This window comes from Vulpes lagopus, chromosome 18 (assembly GCF_018345385.1).
Source record: "Vulpes lagopus strain Blue_001 chromosome 18, ASM1834538v1, whole genome shotgun sequence".
NCBI lineage: Eukaryota > Metazoa > Chordata > Mammalia > Carnivora > Canidae > Vulpes > Vulpes lagopus.
Genome location: NC_054841.1, coordinates 16086713 through 16110665, shown reverse-complemented (window position 1 = coordinate 16110665; position 23953 = coordinate 16086713). Strand labels below are relative to the sequence as shown.

Below are 23953 nucleotides of genomic sequence, written 5' to 3'. Positions count from 1 at the left end.
CATTGCTGAAACCTTGGCACCTAGAACAGGGCCCGTCTCAGAGTAGGTGCTTAACAGAACTTTACGGAACGAATAAACAGCAGCCATTACTATCGTTATCATCATAATTACTATGCAGTGCTAAGCCTGGCCCAGCTGGGGCAGAGGAAAATAAAGGAGCCTTGTGTACAGCTGGGGAAACAGGCCAGGGGAAGGGATCCGCCTGATGTCACACTGCCAGCAAGTCACAGAGCAGAAACTGCCTCCCTGCATGGGCCCATCAACCCCATCTCCTCCAGCCTTCTTCCTGCCCACCTTCTGTAAGCATTTCCTGGGTGCCTTCTAAGTGCAGGCATCCAGCAACACCACAGGAATGCAAAGAGCAGAGTCCTGGACATCAGAAGCTTGCAGACTAGTAGAGATGACCGAGAGGAAAACAATCCACTTTGGAATGTTCGGGCTTCTAGAGTCTTTGGGAGCCCCAAAGAAATAAGGAGCTGGGCTACAGCTACAAGCAGAACAAGATGGAGGAATCAAGCTCTAGGTTAGCTGTGCATGGGAGCCACTCATCCAAGCTCCTGCTCAAGAGAGTCAATCTTGTCACCTCTCTTCCTGGCTCTGCATTCGGCAACAGCACTTTGGTGGTGTGAAATGGGCCACAGTGGCAGTATTTACACCATGGAGCCAGAGCCAGGCAAACTCAAGGAAGCGGGTTTCTTCACTTCCTCCCACCACCCTTCCCTCCAACAGCTACTTTATCAGCACACGACTTCCTGGAATTGACATAAACTATACAAAAGTTAACTGAGCAGATTCAACCCCTTGCATTTCACCTTCTTCCTGGGAAATTTCTGCAACCTCCTTTGGCAAACAGGTTACTAGTTTTCTTGGCAAAAAGCCCTTGAGCTTTGTCATCTCTGGCTACAGATCCCCCTACCTATCACAGGACAATTCAAGGAGTGGTGCTTGTGTATGAATGGAAACCTGCAATCTGCTCTATGAAGGAGGTGGGGGAGCGGAGGGGGACCTGTTCAGGCTGTGGACAGGTGTCCCCTCTTCTCCCTGAGTGTAGTCCTTGGAAAATGACAAAGTCTTATTTTCAACTCTGAGGCTGTGGTCCTATTCTCCATATTCCCGGGAGCTGGGCCATCAGAGAAGACAGGAAACAAGTCAGAAAAGGCTGTTCTGAATAGAGGGAACTGCAGGAGCCAAGGCATAGGAGGTGTTAATAGACAGACAGACACACAGACACACACACACACACACACGCACACACACACACACACACAGTTTAAGAAACTGAGAAAAGTTCAGCCTGAGAATGTCAATGTCATGAGTAAATGATGACCTAGGATGGAGGCAAATGATAAAGGCCCTCAAATGCCATGTTCACGAAGCATGGCCAAGACCAGTTAGCAGTTCATCAAACCAGTTTCCTCTTCTTCCTGGGTACATGCCTGCCTGGACTGTTCCCCAGCCTCCCTTGCAGGAAGGCATGGCCCTGTGACTGGATTCTGGCCAATGGAAATTAAGAGGACATGATGAGCCTGGCCTGACTAATAAAAACCATCACTTGCATTTTTCTGGGTGTTTTCTCTTCTCACTGGCTAGAGCAGAAAGAGCCTTGGAAGCCAAGTGTTGAAGATTGCAGAACCACAGGATGGAAGGAGGCTGGGCCTCCAAATCGCTTGAAAGAGTGCTGCCCATCAAGAAGGGCACTGATTTTGAACTTTCTATGAGTGGGAAATAAATTTAGGCTTGATCTCTTTGACGGCTGTATTTGTGTTCGTATCCTACAAACAGAGATATGAAGGGATGGCAAAAGTTGAGGCTGATCCTGTGCTCCTCCCATCCACCTGGGTGGCTCCTAATCCAGTGCTTCCCCAGCAAGCCTCAGCTGTGAGGTAAATCATTTGCCACATGAGGACAGAGTGAGAGGAAGGCATCTGCTCTTGGACAAGATTCCAGGAGGCACCTGTTAGTCTAAATGCCCATCCTTTCATAAGAGCCCCTTGGGCCCACTAAGAAGTCAGTCACTGATAAGCATTTAGTGAGTGCCTACTGTGTGCAAGGCTGTCTAAGCTTAGGTGCCTCTCACCCAGAACTCCACAGAATCTAGTTCATAGAGCACAGTCTTCAAAATTAGCTTCCCCCTCCCCTCTCTCAGTGGAGGCTCTGGGAAGAGGGAGTGGAGAAACCTGTCTCTTTATACCAATGTCTGTAAGTGTGGAATGCTTAGCACTGGTAGGACCAAAAATGATAGGTGGTACCAGGACATTTATCAGGTCACCCTGTTCTTTTAAAATTCAAATTTAGGGCAGCCCTGGTAGCTCAGTGGTTTAGTGCCTGCCTTTGGCCCAGGGCCTGATCCTGGAGACCTGGGATCGATTCCCATGTCAGGCTACCTGCATGGAGCCTGCTTCTCCCTCTGCCTGTGTCTCTGCCTCTCTCTCTCTCTCTCTCTGTGTGTCTCTCATGAATAAATAAATAAATAAATCTTTTGAAAAAATAAAATTCAAATTCAACCTTCCTGATTTCAATGAGAAAGTCTCCTTTGGTGCTTCTATGTCTTTAACAGTCTCTCATACTCCATTTTTTAGCAGACAGAAAGCACAGCAGCAAGCAGCCTTGGTCTGAGCTTTTCATGAGCAACAATCTGAGGTACAGTTTAACGATGTTTTGCTTCGCTGTATTTTTTTCTTGTGGTGCCTTTTTTTTTTTTTGGTGCTAACTTTTTATCTAACACTGGATTTCTATTTATGGTAATGATGTAAAAAATGCCTTTATAAAAATAAATGTAGGTTTAAGAAAGTTAAAAATATTTTTAAAATAGTAAAGAGATAATAACCCAGATGGTGTGTGGATATGGCATGGCTTAGGGAAGGTATATCGGTGACTGGCATTTGTGAAACCCTGCCTCATCCCATGCTCCCACACCTCTGTGCCTTTGACCGTGGTGGTCCCTCTGCCTGCACTTCCATGCTGACCTCACTGGGCTGCCATGGCCTCGGGTGGGGCTGAAATCATCTCCCAAAGCTGTGGCAACAATAGCTGCACATGCCTGGGGCGTGGGAAAGGTCATGCAAGGAGACAAATCTGGGTCAGCTGTTTTTCCCAAGGACAAGTAAAGGAGAGCTCAGTGCTGCAGGAAACAGAGACCCACAGAGGGCAGGGACTTGCCCAAAGTCATTCAGCACATCAGTGGCAGAGGCATTCTCATCCTCATTTAACGTGGATTGGAAGATAAAATGGGACAACCCCCACAGACAGACTTCATGTAGTCATTGCCCTTTGGGGAGCTTATCCTAAAGATATACTAACCCATGGATGACATGATAGGTGTCCAGCTTTATTTAACACAGCAAAATTCTGGAAACTACCCAAATGACCATGTTCAGGCAAGAGGGGCCTGATTCAATAAATTATGATCGAGCTATATAATGGAATACAATGCAAGTATTAAAAAACTGATAAAGGCCTTTATTTGGGAAGATATGGAAAGATCTCCAATATATACACAGCAGAGAAGAAAACACAGTTCAGAACAGCATATGTGATATGGTACCTTTTTTGTGTAAGAAAGAGAAAAATAGGAATCCAAGTATGTATTTGCTCGTGTTAGGTGGAACTATATGAAATTGCCATTTTGTAGGTCTGACATGTTGATTTCATGGGACCTGCCTCATATATGCACAAAGTAACTGGAAGAAAAGGAAAGAAACTGCAAACAACAGTTGACCATGGGGTGCAGAGGTGTTATCACACAGTGGACAGAGAGAGGAGGTGAACTCTACATTTTTATAACTGTGGGGTTCTGAACCATAGGAATGTGTCACCTATTTAAACAAATAAAGGAAGAAATAATTCAGGTTCCATGATGATTTTTCTGCTGCATAAAGACTGTCTCTACATCCACTCCAGTTGGGGTGGTCAGAGAAGAACTGTGCAGGCCTGGAGCCCAATAGGGCTGCCCTAGGCTGGCCTCTGACAAATCCCTTTTTAGAGGACATGACCTATGGCACTTCTGACCCTCTACCAGGTGGATCAGAGCTCAGGGCCCCCCACCTTTGGCCAGGCTTCTGGTAAGGCTGCAGCAAGTCCTGTGGGGTACAGTTTAGGCTGCAGGCTTCCATGACCTTGGGGTAACTAACTCCCCTTCCAGAGAGGGTTGCATGAGCCAGGGCTGATGGGAACAGTGCTCAGCAGTAATGTGATAGCCCCCACAAGGGATATGGCTTGGCCAAAGGTGGCTCTGGAGATGGATCCCACTGCAGCCCCTCCTTCCCACCTGTGGGTACCTCTCCACACCCCTTCTTCAGATGTCTCCCTGGAGTGACTGCTGGGACTATGGAAACACCTTGGTGATCCCAGCAGATGGAAAAGCAGAGCAGACTCACAAAAGCAGAGGCCAGAGGAACGGGACTACATAAGCTTAGGTCAGAGAAGAATCTTGGGTGGTTAAGACAGTTTTTACATCTCTGTAGTGACTTGGGGGGGGGGGCAGATACAGCTAGCTGCTCACCAAATATCCATTTTTCTCCATCTTCCCCACTAACGGAAGGCTAATCTTGTTTGGGAAAACAACATGTCTGGCTAAAAATATTCATCTTTCCAGACTCCTTGCATGCAGGGAAGGCCATGCAATCCATTCTGGAGAATGAAATGTAAATCCCTGGAGTGGGCTTCACTTCCCCACAAAGAGAGGCTGCTGCTTTGTGGCCTCTGCCTTGGAATGCAGAGGTGATGCTAGGGGTGCGATGGCCGTCTTGGAGGACGACAGAGGTCACACTCTTAGGAGAGCAGGAGGGAAAGACAGCTGGAGATGGGTCCCTGTGGGCACAGCCTGGCACTGGATCCCTGATCTTATGTGAGGTCAGCCCAGTGGTTAAGACATCAGAGGCACAATGTGTCACCGTTCTAACTGATACAGTCCTGGAGCTAACTGGGCTAACTGGGACCCATGCTCAGAAGCTACAGATGCAGAACACTCTTCTGGTTTTAGCAAACCCAAATGTCAAAGTTGGCCTGGATCTTCTCAGGAAGGGTGTCTCCAATGCCCAGAGATACAGCAGCCGTGACTGCAGGACCGCCTGGCGAGGATGACAGGAAAGGCATTCTGACACTGGCTGGGGTTGGACCAAATGGCCTTGCCTGCTTTAATCATAACCACTTTGGGAGGTGAGGAAAGGACCCCAGGATGTGTGCCCAGTTATGTATGGGCAAGGTTGCTGCCCTACAATGACCTGCAAGGCCCTCCCAAGGCACTGTGCAATAGGGCTTTCAGGGGAGGAAAAGGACTCTATTTGTACTGTCCAAGTCGGCAGCTATCAAGCACTTCACACGTGCCTACTACAACTGAAGAACAGGACTTTCACTTTATTTAATTTCAACTAATTTAAACTTAAATCTCCACGTGTGGCCAGTGGCTCCCATATGACACAGTGATCTATCCCCCCGCACGCCACATGCTCTCTGGCCTCCTCGGCTACTGTCCTCCTCTAGCGCTCCCATCAGCCTCGCTGGTCTTCCTGTGGCTCCCAGAGCACGCTAGGCACATGCCCACCTTGGAGCTTTCTCCTGGCTCTGCCCTCTGCTGGGCTGCTCTTCCCCCTAGATATCCCATTGACTGATTCTTTCAACGCCTTTATGTCACCTTCTCAGTGATGCCTACCCTGACCACTTACGGAAAAAGGCAGCTTGCCCCCTACCACATGCTCTATAATTTATTTATTCTGTTGGCTGTGTTGTCTGTCTCCTCAATTAGAATTTCAACTCCGCGAAGACCAGGAGCTTTAGCATTTCTTCCCTAAAGCTTAGAACACTACCTGGCACACTGAAGGATTCATAAATATTTGCTGAATGTGTGTGAAGGCTTAAGGGAGTCAAGTGGAGGGTGCTTCCCATCATGACATCTTTGAGAATTAATGTTGCTTCCTGAGCCTCACTCCATGCTGGGTGCTATGCCAGGTGCTGGTATCTGGCAGTGAACATGGCAGACAGGGTCGCTACCCTCAAGGAGTATACAACCTAGCAGGGAAGATGGGATGAGTGTGGACAATGGTGGAGGTGGGGGTAGCAGCTGAGGCAGGGGCACACAGGGTGCCAGAGGCACCCAACACGGGGAACCCAAACTAGAAGGGAGCTCTGAGGAAGAAATATTTGAGCTGAGTGAGGCCTCGTGAACAACAAGGTGTAAGCAAGCTAAAGAGTCAGGCAAATGCAACAGTATGTACGAAGGAACATAAAACACAGGCAGAAAAGAGAGCAGCCCTTTGGAGGAATGGTGGCTGAAGGTGAGCGATGGGGCAAGCAGTGTGAGATGGGGCTGGTGGGGTAAGCTGGAGCCAGACAGGAAGTGTCTTAGGGGCCGAAGTCAGAAATCTGAAATTTCTCCTAGAAGCCGACATCCCTGATCCCATGTCACAGCTCCCCACTCTTCTCGTGATCTCACCCACTGCTATGGAGGGAAGCTCTGCTTATGATAACACCCCCTTGGGCGCTGCTGGTGTCTCGCCCATGCCCAGTTTTCTGCTTTCTGCCCAGAGCCTGTTCTGATGCTGCAGGAGGCCCCTCTGGCCCCACCCCAAATGCAAGCACACCAGGAAGCAGAGGAAGATTTATGCCTCCATGGGAAATCTTCAGTGAAGGGAGGACTGGAGTGAGGGGGACAGTGCTTTGTCCACCCAACCCTCCATTCTCCAGGTGCACAATCTGGGCGGGGCGGGGGGGGTCTTCTGTACCAAGGTCCCAGCCCAATCCAGTCCCTGTGACCTGCAGTGATGCCTCCATAACACGTACTTAGACTGGCTTTGCCTTCTTACCTGTTTCTACTCTACCCACTCACCCCCTCACCTTCTCCTTTCTGCATCACATCCCAAATCAGCTACCTACACCCAAATCCTTGCCTCAGGCTCTGTTTCCAGAGGAACCCAAACTAAGATCCCCAGGAAAGTCTTGCTCACCAGAGTGGCATCCTCTGGCTTACAATGATAAAAACCCACTCCAGCTATTGTATGGACGAGAGTGCAGGGCAGCAAGAGGAGTAAGGAGCTGCTGAGGGGCCCCTACAGTGGGGCAGTGAGAGGGGCAGGTGGCCAGCACTCAGCTGGTGGCAATGGAGACAGAGAGAGGGGGCTAGAGACACTTGCATCCCCCTCAGGACCAGAGGCTCCGTGGCAATGTGGGTGATGTGGAGGCTTGGCCCGCGCCTGCCTGGCTGTGAGAACGAGGCCCGCCAAGTTCCATCCCTCAAGGCCAGGCTGGCTCTGGAGCCCAGTTGCAAAGGCGCTATTTTTAGAGAGCTAGGTGTTTACTTGAAGGATTTAAAGACTGGGCTTTATTTTTAACTCCTCTCCCCATGGCGGGGACTCACTGGTGTGGACTTAGGAAGTCAAGTGGAAGTTGGACCGGGCTTTGGAAACCCAGGGGAGCAAGGTGGCTTGTACTTGGGGAAGGATGAGCTTGGAGGAAGAAGAGCCTGCTGGCCTCTCCATGTTCCACCCACCTGAGTCTCTGGTGGTAAAATAGGCCACAACCTCTGCTCACCAAGCACCTGCTGAGCACCAAGACAATGCAAGCCCTCTCTGCACATCACCTCAGGGAATCCTCACTGTAACCCGGGAGGCAAGGCTGATGCCGTCCCCATCCTACAGATGAGGAACATGAGGCTCAGAAGACCAAGGACACACAGTCAAGTAATAATGTAGGATTCGAACCTCAATTTCTCTGTCTCCCCAGCTTTTGCTCTCAACTGCCCTGCCATACAAAAGGAATGGCCAGGTGCCAGGGTCCAGGCTCAGAACATCAGATTGGCAGGGCAATGACTTGAAATGTTCGAGCTGAAGGACTTCCTCTTCCAACTGAGGTTAAGAGGACCAGGTTTGGATCTCAGAATTCAAAGCCTGGGTTGTATGAGTTACATTGGGCCTTTGAGTGAGTTAGTTTCCTCGCCTACAAAATAGGTTATTTATTACATATAAATAGCGCCTCACTCATGAGGATTAAATGAGATGATGAACATAAAAGGCATCTATACAGAGTCTGGCACACAGTGGTGAGAACGGGCACTGTCCTCTCACACACCCCATGAGGCAGGTGCTCCCATGACCCCATCTTAGAGATGCAGAAAGGAAGGTACAGGATGCTTCAAGGGAAGGTACCCACCCATGTGGCCAGCTAGTGTCCAAGCCTAGCACACAGGCAGCCCACGCTGGAGCTGAGTCCTGGAACACTCAACTTGTGAAGGCCCCTGTCATTCTCATTCTGTCACTGTTATTCTAATACCCTGTGCCCTGGCTCTTCTGGCGCAGACCTCTGAGTCCCTTGTGCTGCTGGAGCTCAGCTCGAGTGCCAGGGTCAGGGGCCAAGCACTGGTTTCACGCGGTCGGACCTTCCACTGGGATAAGGGGAAACACTTGCATTGACAGCAGCAATTTTTCCCTTTACATGTAGGCTATCAGGCTCTCTGTTCTCTGACTCTGCTACTGAGGCTAAAAAATCAAGCTAGAAAGGTTTCGGAGTGGGACCATAAGCCCAGTTTATAGGGCTAAGGCCTGGGGAGAGAAAAACATTCCTTTCCATTCTCCCGAGCTCTGTTCTCTTTCAAGCTGATTTATTAGATGTGTGTGACCCAGAAGTCAGCTGAAGTTTCACCAGAGCCCTCCAGCCATGTCCCTCTCTCTGCATGACCCTGGCTGGGTGGCTGTCCCTTTCTACATGGGGACCTCCATTTTCCCCATCTGTGAAATGAGCACAGTGGGCTGTGTCCTCCCTAAGGTCCTTCCAGCTCTGACCAGCTTTTTCTGAGGAGTGATAGGAGCTCCCTGGGTCTTTTCTCTGGTTTCCCACTCTCCAAGCTTGGAAAGCCTGGTTCCCACAAACACTGCCCCATAGTTTGAACATCTTCTTGCTGCCACGGACCCAGGCAAGGTCTTCTCTCTCCCCAGACCACTCAGCTTTGGAGTCACAGCTGTCTTGTGTATGTCACAAGAGTCCAGCTCTGACAACTCAGGACATTCCATTCACCCCAGTCTTCAGGGAGCAAAGGGATTTTGTCCACTGGCCATTCTCCAAGGAGGGATGTGATGGAGAGCAGGAGTCGAGTGTCAGGGGCCTCTCCAACATTTCAAGGCCATCCCTAGGGAGTTTAATCCCCCTCAATGGAACCCCATATCCAGAAAGAACCAGGAAGCGAGCCGAGGACAAGCTTCTGCCTCGATGGAGCATGGGCAGTTGACATTTGTCATTGTGTTTATGGGTCATTGCGTTTATGGAATACCTGACTGTCCTCAAATAATTTGGTAAAGATGCAAAAGGCTGATAATACATGGTATTGGTGAATGTGAGGAAAGCTGCCCTCCTGGGCACTACTGGTGGTGAGGGAGGGTATAAATTTGGTGCAACCCTTTAGGAGGTTAACTAGGGTTCTGGTAATAATGAAAACGCACATTCTTTTTGACTTGGCAATTACACTTCTAGGAATTAAACCCATAAATGTACACCTGTGTGAAGGACAGGCAGAGATGTGGGGCCATGCCAGTAGGCTAAGAATCCGGCACCCCTCAAAACAATTATTCTTAAATTATCTATTGAACCATGGGGGGAGGGTGGGCATTAGACACGGCTGGTTTGGATTTCTGCTTGTCTATGTTAATTTATTCAAAGGTACTTGAGTATTTGAGTGCTGGAGGAGAGAGACCACCAATTTACCTTTCAACAGTGAATGCCAAGAGTTAGACCCCTGCAAAGACCCAGGTGAATTGGCATCATTTTTCCAATGCATTCCGAGGACAGTCAGATGTCACTGATGGAATAAGGCGCCTGGCTGAGCCACTCCTTTCACCAGCATACTCTTCCGTGACCAAGAGTACATGTCCAAGGATGTTCACTGCAGCCTTTTTTGTAATCATGAAAGCATAAAGTGGTTTTAATCTCCATCAAGAGAGATCTGTCTAAATAAATCAGGATACTTCCAAACTATGGAATAGTATGCAGCTGTTAAGAAGAACAGGGCAGATTTATGTGTATAAGATAAAAAAAAAATCTCAAAACATATGAAGTCAAAAGAGCAAGCCAGCGAATATTATATAGGTAATCCTAGCTGCAAAAGAAAAACAAAACAAAACCCCAGAATGGGTAAGTGGAAGATGGCTGTAGGTGAGCTCTTAATAGTGGTTACACCAGAGCTGTGGCTGAGACAGGAGTAGGAGAGGAGTTTCATTACTTTTTATCTTTGATTATTCTGAATTTCATTTAATTTAACAAGTATGTTGCTCTGAACAATGTAAAAAGAGGAAAGGAAGAAAAAAAGAGAGAGAGAAAGAGGGAGAAGCTCCCTGTATGTGAGTGGCAGACAGTGCAGCGGCTGAGAACATAGACCCCAGGGCCAGAATCTCTGCCCCAGCACGGACTAGCTGTGTGACTTGGAGCACTTTAAAGAAATTTCTATGTGCCACCATTAAAAGGAGATGAGTGAATGCGGCCAGGCACCTAGAATGGTGCCCACACACAGTACACCTGACACTCCTTCAGCTGGCATTCACAGCCCATCCTACCCTGGCCCTCGGCTGCCTTCCCAGCCTTATCTCCAGTCTCTTCCCCACCCATTCCAGCTCCCCATGACTCACTGCTTCCAAAATACACCACACACATTCCTACCTCCATGCCTCTACCTGAAATGACCTTTCTCGCCCTCTTGTCCATCTGGCAAACTCCCAACTAGCATCACCCACCACTGCAGGGAGCTTTCCCAGACCACCTCTGGGGCACTTAGTTGTTCCTTCCTTGCGCTTCCCTCCAACCCCCTAGGGGCTGTGTGGAAGCCCTGTCTGTCTTTGCCACTAAGCTATGAGTCCCCAGAGGATGTTGACCACACTGATGCACTGGGTGCCCTATGCCCCAGCACAAGCCTGGCACAGGTAAGTGCTAATCAGTTTGTGACAGAAAACCTGCTAAAGGTCAGATAATGGTTAAGAGCATTCTAGAACCAGGTCTCCCAACTCTGCCATTACTCAGCTGAACGATCTTATTTGAGATACTTAATCTGGCTGTGCCTTGGTTTCCTCATCTGTAAAGTAGTAATAATTGTACCTTCTTCATACAATTGTTTTGAGGATTAACTAAGTTAATACATGTAAGGAACTTAGAATCCTCCTGGCTTCCAGAAATATGGACTGTATAGATGTTTGTCAAATGAAAATAAACAGTTCAAACATGGGCAACTGCCAAGATCAACCCTTACACCTAGTCCAAGGCCAGGCCCTCTTTCTCCTGGGTGATCTCATACTCTAGTGGTGCTGGAAATGACCACTGGCAGTGCAAAGCCCCAGATTAAAACAGTGCCAAACCCATCCGTCTTGTTGGTCTAGGACAAACCTTGGCCAGGTGCATACAGGTCTTTCATACCCGGCAATCTCTTGCCAATGTCTCTTTTTAACAAAAAGAGCACAGGCTCCTGGTTTAGCACCTTTGGTATTAAGTCTGACTTCTGTTTCAGAACATGATATGGGTTTCCCTCTTTCAAGTGGGAAAGGCTTCCTTTTCAATAAATGTACATAAGTACTTTTAAATAAGTTGATTGAAAGGTAGCGATTAAGAAAGTAGGTAGAGGGGGTGTGCGTTATAGCAAGAACTGGGATGGTGGTGTGCAGAAGAGATAAATTTGGGAAACAGTTGTAAGGGCTGTGATAGAAGACAGGTCTTCCCTCGGGGCAATTTCATTCTCAGAGAAGACTGTTAGATCCTTACAGATATAGGAATCACAGTAACAGCTTTACTGCCTTGCATACCTTCAACACATAGGCCCTCTACATGGGCTATTTCTTTTTTCTTTTCTTTCTTTCTTTTTTTTTTTCTTACTCTCTTCAACACTTTGAAGAAGGATTTAATTTAATTCTCATTTGACTGAAGAGGAATGTGAGGTTCAGCATGGTGAAGTAAGTTGCCTAGGGTCACACAACTTATAGGAAGCTGAACCCAGAGTCAAATCTAGGTTCACCCAACACCACAGCCCAAGCTCTTAGCTCACATAACACACACACTCCTGCCCACCTGAGAAATATCTCCCAGTAACCTGTAAAAGCCACCTCTAACCCTACACTCACTCAAGTTAGGAATTTCCAAGGCCAGTCTAAGGAGGAAAGGACGGGTGGGAAGGTAGAGGAGCAGAAGACAGACCAATTCAGAGAGTCCTGCCTTCAGAGCCACAGGATGCCATGCTGGCACAAAACCTGAAATGTTCCAAACCTCAAGGACTGGGGCAGCTGAGAACTCCCGAGGGCCAGCCCCTGCTTCTGCTGTGGGGACTCCAGACTCAAGAACAAGAAAAATACTACAGTGACAACAGCTAACATTTATTGAACACTTGCTGCTCCAAGCCCTGTGCTGAGTGCTTCACATGCAGTTTCTGATTTAACCCTTGTGATACCAAGGTAGATATCATTATTTTGTTTTCAGAGATGAGAGAACTGAAGTCTGGAGGCAAGACAAGATATGGCAAGCAAAGGGCAAGGCCAAAGCAGTACTCTTAACCACTCCCTGTGCTCCCTATGGAAGGGAGCCATTTATCATCACAGGGTTGGCATGACAACCAGAAACATTCAGCCACTCCCCAAACACCCAGCTTCCCTCCACCAGGATCCATGGCCTTAAAAGGCATCACGAAAAGAGTTTTTAGGCACAAAATCAGAAGACCTAAGGCTAGCTCCCCCTTGAGCATTCAGTGGCTCTGTATCTCTTTATCCTTTCTGTACTTCCATTTCCCCATCTGGTCAGGGAAGGAGTCAGACTATCTCCTGGAACCCCTGATGGGTCTAGAGTAACTCTGTGCCATAAAAATACAATGTGAGTCACGTTTGCAATTTTTTAATTTTTTAATGGCCACATTCAGAAGACTAAAATGACACAGATGAAATTAATTTAATAGCTATGTTATTAATGCTATCAATTTAACAATAATATAATGATACATTTTATCCAGCTTAATATATCTAAAACATAATCATTTCAACATATCATCAATATAAAATACACAGGTTCCTTTCCACTGCTAAGTCTCCAAAACCAGTGTGTGTGTTTCACACTTAACAGCACATCTCCGTTCAGATCAGCCCCACTTCAAGAGTTTGGCAGCCACCAAGTGGCTACCACATTGGACACTGCAGGTATACAATCTTTTTCAGCCCATAGCCCATTTTAGGGGGGACACAATGTCTCATTTTTCTCTCTTCCCTGGGAAAGCCATCCTGATCCTAGACCCTGAGCCAGCAAGTTCCATCGAAGCCCAGGACCAGCAGTTGAGGCCACAACAGAGAGAAACCTCAGGTCTGCCTGGGCCAAGGAGGCTGGTGGCTGCTAGGAATGCTCCCTGCTCCTGTGCAGCTCGATTACTCACCAAAACTTCTGCAAGGGAGACAATCCTGCTTTCCCTCCTAACCCAAAGATTGCCTTAATTGGAAATTCAGTCTGAGCTTAAAACTGAGCCAGGGAGCTGTCCCCCACATGGTAAGAGCCCTGCAGGCATATAGGACGTGTTTCCTAGACACATGAGGAATTCAAATCTCCCCTGCACACCCTTCCTGGCAAAACATGTGGAGGAAGCTAGACAACACCTTCTCACTCCAGAGATTCAGTTCCCAGCTATCAGCCCGGTGGGCTTCTCCAAAAGAGCTCAACATCATCACGTTCAAGGGGGCAGGAAGAGGCAAGATTTCACCCCCCAGCAGGTGAGAGCTTGGGGAAATCCCTCCTTCCCAAGCTTCCATTTCTCACCTTTAAAATCAAACATGTTAGATGATGGCAATGACTGCTTTTGCTGCTAGCTGCTCTGTGACAGGCATTTTACAGGCATTAGCTCGTCTACCCCTCAAAACAACTCTAGCTGGAAAGAAGATCCAGGGTTCAGAGTAGTGAACCACTTGGTCAAGGTCATACAGCTCTTCAGTAGAGAAGCAAGAACTCTAACTCATGATCTTCTGAATCAAGAGCCTAAGCTCTTACCTATTGTAAGCTCTGCCAAGTCCCAGGGTAGCCCAGGACAGTTCAGGCTTATCCCTGTCCCAGTGACATACACTTGGCCTAATAATGAAAAATGTTCGATTTGGAAGAATGAACAAGTCTTCCTTCCAGAAGAATTCCAGCTAATGTATGTTGATACTCCTCTCTTTGGAGATTAATTCCAGACCCTTCTCCCTCTCAAGTGTGGACTGAACTTAGTGTCTGCATTCCAAAGAACAAGAGTATGGGAAGGGGGAAATAGTAACTCTACAGCAGAGAAACCTGGCAGATACCAGGTGATCAAGGTTAACATCATCTCTAACGAGTCATGTTAAGACCACATGCCCCTGATGTGCTACAGTAAGGGCACCTTACCTCCTGTGGTCTTCTTCCCTCAAACCTATAACCTCAGTCTTTTTTTTTTAAGATTTTATTCATTCCTTCCTTCATTCATTCATTTATTAGACAGAGAGACAGAGAGAGAATACAAGTAGGGGGAGCAGAGAGAGAGGGAGAAGCAGACTCCCCGCTGAGCAGGAAGCCCGCCTCAGGGCTCCATCCCAGGACCCTAGATCAATGACCTGAGCCAAAGGCAGACACTCAACGGACTGAGCCACCCAGGCACTCCCTATAACCTCAGGCTAATGAAGAGACAAACATCAGAGAAACTGAGGGATGTTCCACAAAATGTCGGGCCAGTAGTTCTCAAAACTGTCAAGGTGATGAAAAACAAGGGAAGGCTGAAAAACTCTCTCTCAGACCAGAGAAGACTGAAGAGACATGACACCTGCATGCAATGTGGGATACCAGATGGAATCCAGAACAGGAAGTGGGGAGTAGCAGAAAAACTAGTGCAAATCAAATGAAGTCTGGACTTTAATAAACAGTAATGACAGCAACAGTAATGCTGTTGGCTGTGACCATTATGAAAATGTAAGAACTTAACACTAGGGGAAAAGGGGCAAAGAGTAAGGGTAATTTTCTAAAAATTTAAAAATACCCTCTTTCCATCTTAATGATACTAACTGCTCACACATACACAGCAATTTAAAGTTTACAAAGTTAAAAGATAGCAAGAGGTGCTGGTTAAAGCTTTAGAATCAGAAATTTAGGAGTGGAAGCCTTGGTTCTCCCATTTGCTTGCCAGGTGGTCTCAGGGGATATTACGTTCCTTCCCTGGGCCTCAGTTTCCACACCCATATAATGAATTCACTGAATGACAACAATGACTAATAATGCTTACTGAGCCTTTGCTAGGTGTCTAGTACTGTAGAGGGTACTGTGATTTGCCACCCAGTGTCCCCTTCAGGACTGAAGGACTGATCTTTCCTCTCCTCCTCCCCCAGCCACTCAAAGGGGTGCCAGCAGCTATCAGTCCGGTCCAGGTATTGCCCTTGGCAGAAGGGAACCATCCAGCCCGAGGTCATGCCCCTTCCTGGAGGGTAGCTATAGTCAGTGCAGAGGGTGTAAAGATCCAGCTCCCTCCTCTCAACTAGGGACAACATTGAAGGTCATCTCCACTGCAGCACACCTCTTATGGTCTTTGTGGAGACCGCACGGCAGCCCAGCATCTCCCTCTGCCCAACCCACCTTCCTTCCTTCCCTTCCCAACACAAATGTTGATCCTGAATGCTCCGCATAAAATCGTCCCATGACAGGAGTGTTGACCATGGGACCTGCACTTCCTATCTTAACCCTCAGACTAACCCTGTTTTTATAGAAGATATACTGAGGTTGCAGAAGAAAACACATTTGGCCAAGAACATATAACTGAGCCAGGGAAAGAAATGGTGGTACCACAGATGGGCAAATTCAAGCTTGGACAGGCAAAATGATCCACGTGGGTCTCTGAGCTAACAGATGAGAGGACCAAGATTTGGTCCTCTGTCTGCTTCACTCTGAAGACCACAGCACCACAGCCTCCAGCCCAGACCACTCAGCCGCCAGGAGGACCACTATGGGCACCATGACAGACGAGTCCTGCCACACCCATTGCCCTCCCTGTAGTTCACTCCACATTTGCAAGATGGGAATAATAATAGTACCTACCTTTTCTGATATGTTGTAACGATTGAGTTAATTTACATAAAGGCCTCAAAACAGTGACTGGCATGTAAAGAGCCCTTCATAAACAGCCAGTTAAAAACAAATCACAGAAGCAGCATAAACTTTCAAATGTGAGACATTCTAAGAAAATGGCCACGTCGTCAAGTGAGGTCAGCCTGTGACAGGGGGCTGGGCTTCATCAGCTCCCTAAGGGAGTCAGGCTTGACCTGGGCTCTGAAGGAGGGGTAGGAGTTAAATGGGCAGCAAAAGGGAGGAAGAGCAGTCCAGGCGGGAAACCAGCAGGAACAAAAGCTCTTTGGCAGAAGGAACGAAGGAAGGATAAAAGGCTAACGTGACTATCACAGAGAATAAAATCCAGGTCCGGGACAAGAGTGGTAAAAATGAGGCTGAATGGGAGTGCAGGAATCAGATTATGAAGAGCCACTCACTACCTGGGTGATTTGGGACCAATCACTTTCTCTCTCTAAGCCTCATTTAATCCATGTGTAAAACAGAAGCAAAACCAGAACTGATCTTATAAGGCCCGTAAGGAGATGAAATGAGTCAATATTTGTAAACTACTAAAACAGTGCCATGCACATAGCAAGAACTATAAACGTTTGAAGACAACATTAGAGCTTTTTCTCAAGTATAATGAGAAGACATGGAGGGATCTGAATATGGATCTGAACATGGAATAAGGGTGGGTGCTGAGTGGATAGGAGGGTGGATGGACACAGGGCTAGCAGATGATAGGTGACGGTAGCTGAGTGACTGGAAGTGAAGTTGGATTGTTGAATGGGAGTTACGGTGGTTGGATGGATGGATGACAGATAGGTGCTTGCATGACTGGGTAGGTGGGTGGGAGTGGATGTTGTTTCCGCAGATGAAAGCATGGTTGCGTGATGGGGGTGATTGGATAAATGGAAGAGATTGGGTGAACGGAGGTAGTCAGGTGAATGAAGTATGGATGGATGTTAAGATGGAGATAGCCTGGTAGATGTGAGAGGTAGTTGAGTGAACGTGGCTGATTGGTGACTAAGGGGATGGATGGAGAGTTGAGTGCCTGTCTGAGTGGGTGTCCAGGTGGCTGGGTAGATAGGGTCGGGTGGGTAAAAGGATAGAAGTTGGAAGGGGCTGGACGGATGAGTGGCTGTCCAGGTAGATTTCAGAGAGGCAGAGTGAGGGGAGGTAGTGGTCTCGTGGGTTGTTCAGATGGGCAATGGAAAAGTCGGGTGGAGGAGGAGCTGGATGAATGAATGGGTGCCCCGTGGCTGGACGGGTGTCTGGGGGTTGATGGGTAACCAGACGGTGGAGGGGGTCGGTGGGGTGAAGAGATGGTTGTTCGGTGGCTACTGGAAAGGCTGGATGAAGGGAAGGGTTCGGCGAACGGGTGGACGGCAGGAGTAGAGTGAGTGGATGGAGGGACCGACAGGGACCAGAAGCGCCTCGAGTTCAACTGTTTAAAGGTCCGGGGTGGGGATGCCCGGGGGGCCCGGCGGTCGAGCGCCGCCTCGGGCCCAGGGCGTGACCCTGGAGGCCCGGGATCGAGTCCCGCGTGGGGCTCCCCGCACGGAGCCTGCTCCTCCCTCTGCCTGGGTCTCTGCGTCTGTGCGCAAGCGCGTGTCTCACGAACACATACACACAGATCTCAAAACAGAAGCGCGAGGAGCCAGGGCGGGGGGGGGGGGGGGGGGGGGGGGGGCGGCGCCGGGGCCTACCTGGAGGCGGCGATCTCGGCCTTCTGGCGCGCGATGGCGGCGGCGCGCTGGGCGCCCTCCACGCTGTGCTCCACCTTCTGGCGGACCTTGCCGCTGCGGAGCGGCAGCACGCGGCGCTTGGCGCCCTTGACCAGCACGTTGTGGCGGTACTTGCCCTCCTCGCGGCGGCCGTCGGGCAGCGTGGTGCAGCCGTAGCCGTGGCGCAGGTTGTCCAGCCACTCGCCCTCGTAGCGGAGGCCGCTGGAGCGCTCGCTCACGCCGAAGCCCGAGCGCTTGTCGCTCTTCCACTCGCCCATGTAGGTCTCGGTGGTGGTGGCGTCGATGTCGGCCTCGAAGGGCGCGGCCTCGTCGGCGCCCTCCGCGCCCTCGGCGCCCTCGGCGCCCTCGCCCAGGCTGGCGGTGGACGCGGCGTCGCTGGCGCCCGAGCTGAGCTCGCTCTTGAGGAAGCTGACGCGGCTGCGCTGGCTGCCCAGGGACGTGCGGGACTCGGCGCGCCGCAGGCGGCCCAGCAGCGCGCCGCGCGGGAAGAGGCCGCCGCCCTTGGGCGCCCGCGCCGCCTCGGCGTTGGCCAGCAGGCTGAGCGCGAAGCCGCCGCGCGGGATGGCGGCCGCGGGCGGCGTGGGGCCGTCGGGGGCCGGGGAGCCGGGCGAGTCCGGGGCCGCCGCGCCGTTGCTGTGCTCGCTGCGCAGGGACGAGAGCGACGTGCGCAGCGGCGAGCGCACCACCACGGCCATCCCGTAGGGCACGCTCTGGCGCACGCCGTAGCCGTGGCGCATGCCGTTGGTGAACTGGCCCTGGTAGGTCCCTGCGGGCGAGGAGAGGGGCGTCAGTGGGCGGCCGGATGGGGGGTACGGGGGTGCTGATGGAGAGAGGGTGGATGGAGGTAGGGGAGGGGGGTGGGGGATGGGGATGGAGGGGTGGGGGTGGAGGTAGGGGAGGGGGTGGGGGATGGGGATGGAGGGGTGGGGGTGGAGGTAAGGGAGGGGGTGGGGGGTGCGGGTGGAGGGGTGGGGGTGGAGGTAGGGGAGGGGGTGGGGGATGGGGATGGAGGGGTGGGGGTGGAGGTAGGGAGGGGGTGGAGGGGTGGGGGTGGAGGTAGGGAGGGGGTGGGGGGTGCTGGTGGAGGGGTGGGGTGGAGGTAGGGGAGAGGGTGGGGGGTGCTGGTGGAGGGGTGGGGGTGGAGGTAGGGGGAGGGATGGGGGATGGGATGGAGGTAGGGAGGGGGTGGAGGGGTGGGGGTGCGAAGACATCTAGGGAGGGGGGTGGGGGGGGGTGCTGGTGGAGGGGTGGGGTTGGGCGGTAGGGAGAGGGGTGGGGGGGTGCTGGTGGAGGGTGTGGGGTGGAGGTAGGGAGGGGTGGGGGGTGCTGGTGAGGGGTGGGGTGGGGGTGCAGGTGGAGGGGTGGGGGTGGAGGTAGGGGAAGGGGGTGGGCGAGGTGCTGGTGGAGGGGTGGGGTGGAGGTAGGGGAAGAGGGTGGGAGGGGAGACTGGTGGAGGGGTGGGGTGGAGGTAGGGGAGGGGGTGGAGGGTGCGGGTGGAGGGGTGGGGTGGAGGTAGGGGAGGCGGTGGGGGTGCGGGTGGAGGGGTGGAGGTGGGTCGTGGGGATGGAGGAGAGGGTGAGAGGGTGGAGGGGAGATGGGGGTGGGGTGGCGGGGTGGGGGCATCCGTGAGCGTGCCAGGACATGCGTGGGCAAGCCGGGAGGCGTTCACTCAGTGGTGTGAATCTTCACACGCAGGGTCACAGTGGGTGAGGCAGAGTGAGGTTGTGCGAGTCAGTGTCAGTGTGTGAAGCTATATGAGCAGGTAGGGACCCGGAGTGTGTGCAGTTAGACCAGTGTTTGAGTTCACAAGTGGACGGCCAGGAGTTTCATGATGGTGTGAATATTTCCAGTGGCAGCCCCACGACGAGGTCACGCTGGGCGAGACAATGAGGTCGCGTGAGTCAGAGCATCAGTGTGTGGAGCCGTGTGAGCCAGGGAGGCCCCGGGAGTGTGTGGGGTTAAACGAGTATTCGAGGACGCTCATGGATGGCCAGGAGTTTGCATGATGGTGTGAATATTTCCAGTGGCGGCCACACGACAAGGTCACACTGGGCAAGACAGTGAGGTCGCCTGAGTCAGAGCATCAGTGCGTGGAGCTGTGTGAGCCAGGGAGGCCCCGGGAGTGTGTGTGGTTAAACGAGTATTCGAGGACGCTCATGGATGGCCAGGAGTTGTTTGCACGATGGTGTGAATCTTTCTATTGATAGGAACACAGCAGGGTCACAAGTGTGCAGAATAGGGCAAGTCAGTTTTAAAGTGTGAAGTTGTCCAAGCAGATGAGGTCTGGTGAGTGTGAATTTGAATGAGTGCACAGATTTTGAAACACCCAAGAGAGACTGACCATGCAAGACTGTGAGTGGGCAAGACAGCGAGTTTGTATGGTAACATGAATATTTGTGTTTCTGGGAGTGTACGAGGCAGTGTGTGCCCTGAGATCACATGAGTGTGACTTAACAGGATATAACGTAAGGTCATGAGAGTATTTGAGGTCTTGAGTATGTAAGGAAAGGCAAAGTTGAGTGAGGGTGCAAAACCATTAGAGGTTCAAAGAGTGCAGAGTTGTGTGAGCAGGCACATCTGTTGGTATGTGAAGTTAAATGCATGTGCCTAGTCATCCTATTTTGCAAGGTGATGTGTGTGTTCAAGCTCATGAATGGATAAGACAGTGAGTTCGCAGAGTAGTATGAATGCTGGAGAGCGTGCAGTTCTGTTGGAAAGCATGGGAGTGCGTGTATCTGTGTAAGGCCAGGTGTATAGAAGACTTTTATGAACACACATGGCAGTGTCTTTTGACTATATGAGATCATGAGTGTGCAATGCAGTGTGTACGCTGTGGGGTAAGTACCCAAGTTCCTGGAGGTGACGTTATGGGTGTGTGAGAGGTTCTGGGTGTACAAGGCTGTCTGAATGTTAAAGCACAGAGTAATAAGCACTTGAGTCTGAGTGTATGAGGTTGTGGGCCTTAGGGAAACTGAGACGGTGTAAAACCGTGCGTGTGCAGGACAGCAGTATGTACAAGGCGTTGGCCACAGTGGAGGCCTCGTGTGTCCATCAGTGTGGGCACGTGAGCTCCTGGGAACAAGAGCCCATGTAAGTGCGTCCACTGAAAGTCAGTTCCCTGCCTTCATCTTCATGCCTTCGGTCTGTAGACTAGCCCCTGCCATAATCTCCACTAAGTCGAGGGTGGGAAATTCAGAGCCTTTGCTTTAAACACAGGCTCCTACTTTACCCTGGTTAACCAAAAACAAAACAAAAAACAAACAAACAAAACAAACAAAAATCCCAAATGGCCTTCTTCCCAGCAAATGCCCAGGATGAGTTGGGAACTGAAACAACCAACTAGGTAAGGGATTCTTAAGCTCCTCACAACAGGGATGCTCCCTTTTGGGCCTCTGTGCTGGCTGGTTCCCTCTGCTTGGAACTCTCTTCCTCCAGATCTCCCTGCACCCCCACAAGCACCTGGGCATCCTTGATCTACTTCTGTTTTCTATAGTATGTTTCCTTTTCTAACGTATTGTATGACTTAACAATTATATGTATTGCTTTTCTTTTCCCACTAGAATGGAAGCTCCATGATGGCAGGCATCTTTCCTGTTTTGGTCTCCACGGTAGCCCCAACACTTGGAATAGGGGTAGCTCCATAAATAGGGGTGCTCCATAAATATTTGTTGATTGATTAGCCGGACCTGTCCAGAAACTCCATCTCCTTGTGTGACCTTGGGCAACTCTCTTCCCTTCTTAAGACCTTAGTGACCCTACTTGTCAATGACGTTTTAGATATGAAGCTCTCTAAAGTTTGGCCTACCTTTGAGTTGCTGGCCTTCTGGGAATTGGGCACTGTGACTCTGCAGGGGAAGGACAGCGTGTCCACCTGACTCCACACTGCCCGGTCCCTCCCAGCACAGGCTGCTCCTGCTCAAACCCCCAGTCCCTGCCCCGCCCTCAGCCCTTTCTACATGAAGAGACCCCATTAAGAGTCAAATACAGTGCCCAGGGCTCATTTAAACCTCTCAAAGGTCCTATCAGGTGGGTCCCATGATGATGCTCATTTACAGGAGAGGAAGTGGGTGGTCTGAGAGGTTAAGTGACTAGACCAAGGAAGCAGAATCTAAACCCAAGTCTAGCTAATGCCCAAAGTTCATGCTCTGAGCCCAGAGTTTATCCTGGCTGCCCTTCAGAAGCTCTAAAAAATACCAATTTCCAGGCTTCACCACTAGAAAATCTTGTGTAATTTGTTGGAGAGGGTCCCCAGTTTGTGCAGCCTCTCTCTACATACAGGAGGCAGGTGCAGCCAGCAGTGAGAGGGACATCAGAGTTCTCCTCCGTTCAGTGAGCAGCCATAAAAAACCAATGACCACAGTACATGAACTGTAAAAGGGCCTCTTTATTTGGAAAGAGACAAAAAAAGGAAATATCAGTGGGCATGATCTTGTAGAGGAATATACAAACATGATCTCCATTTCACAGGTGGAATGGTTCAGAGAGGTTATATGACTTGCCCAAAGTCACCCAGTAAGGAAGAGGCAGCTCTGGATTTGAACCCAGTTCAAATGGGCGTGACAGGTGCAGAGAACAGAGAAATGAGAGCATGGTACAGAGAATGATAAAATGGGGAGGTGGATAGATGGGAAACTAATGTGTTCCCATTTCTAAGCTCATTCACATATGGTCACATTGTATGGGAGACAGGGGGACAAATAGATGTGATGTTGGAGACAAACTGAGCTCAGATATCATCTAACCTGGAGAGCCTTGAACAAGTTACTTCTGATTCTCTTTTTTTTTTTATTTAATTTTTATTTTATTTATTATAGTCACAGAGAGAGAGAGAGAGAGAGAGGCAGAGACACAGGCAGAGGGAGAAGCAGGCTCCATGCACCGGGAGCCCGACGTGGGATTCGATCCCGGGTCTCCAGGATCGCGCCCTAGGCCAAAGGCAGGCACCAAACCGCTGCGCCACCCAGGGATCCCCTACTTCTGATTCTCAATGTGCTTATCTGGAAAATGGATACATACTACCCACTTTCTAGGGTTTGGGGGAAGATTAAAAAGGAGACAACAAAAAAATGAAAACAACCCAAATGTCCATCAGCTGGTAAATGGATGGAGAGGTAATCAACCACATGGTGGAATTACTGGTCAGCATTAAAAAGGAATAGGCTACTGATTATGCAGCATGGATCTCAAATGCATGTTGAGTGAATAAAGCCAAAGATGAAAGAATACAAACCGTGTGATTCCAGTTACATCAAAGCCTGGAAAAAACTGACATAGAATGACAGAGAGCAGATCTGTGGTTACCAGGGCTGTGGGTAGGAGGGATCCCCTTGAGCTTTCTCAATTTATAGAAACCTTCTATGCCGTGATGGTGCTGGTGCATACATTTGTCAAGACTGTACACCTGAAATGTATTTTATTGCATAGAAACTATACCTTGATTTAATTAATGAATAAATTAATTAACTTTTAAGAAGGAAAAAAAAAAACACACTGCAGCACAGCATTCTGCAAATACCCATCAGAAAATTCTGTCAACTGTCTTTTCCAAGTGAGTCTGAGATCCGGCTACTTCCCACCACCCCTGCTGCTACTACATGGTAGCCCGAACCATCCTTGTCTTGCCGGGATTTTCATAACGGCTGCCACGCTGGTCTGTTTCGGCCCTGTGCTCCTCTCTCCGTTCCTAACGCACCCATCCCAGGGATTCTGTTCAAATGTAATAAAGTCAGAATCGCAACACTGCTCTGCCTCTTCTCATTCAGAGGAAAAGCTGAAGTCCTTAGTGATCCAGGGACCCTCCCTGATCTCATCCCTGTCACTCCTCTGTCCTCACCTCCCTCGGTTCTCCCCTTTCCTTCACCCCACTTTAGCCAAAAAGGCCTCTTGCTGTTCCTCCCACACATTAGCCATGGTCCTGCTCGGGGCCCTTCTGTTTGGGGCTCCCTCTACCTGGAATGTTCTTCCCCCAGAAATCTGCATAGCTCACTCCCAGAGAGGTATTTAATGGTTCCTATAAGACTCACTCAAGGCGAGAGAGCTAATAACTATACCAAGACTCACATCCATGTTTAGCTGTGCTCCCTCCACTGTACTCAGAAGAAAGAAGAAAAAAAATATGTATATGAAAGTGGAAAGTGAACAAGAATAGAGCAGAGAAGATGGAAAACTGGGAGAAA

At 50.0% G+C, this 23953-nt stretch overlaps 1 protein-coding gene across 1 annotated transcript in view; it reads right to left on the bottom strand.

The window, feature by feature from the left end:
• Positions 1-23953, bottom strand: part of JPH2 (junctophilin 2) — a 64617-nt gene that overhangs the window by 25060 nt on the left and 15604 nt on the right. Inside the window, exon 2 of the mRNA XM_041732268.1 lies at positions 17739-18543. Within this exon, the coding sequence (XP_041588202.1) occupies positions 17739-18543 (805 nt within the window). The remainder of the gene's footprint in view (positions 1-17738; positions 18544-23953) is intronic.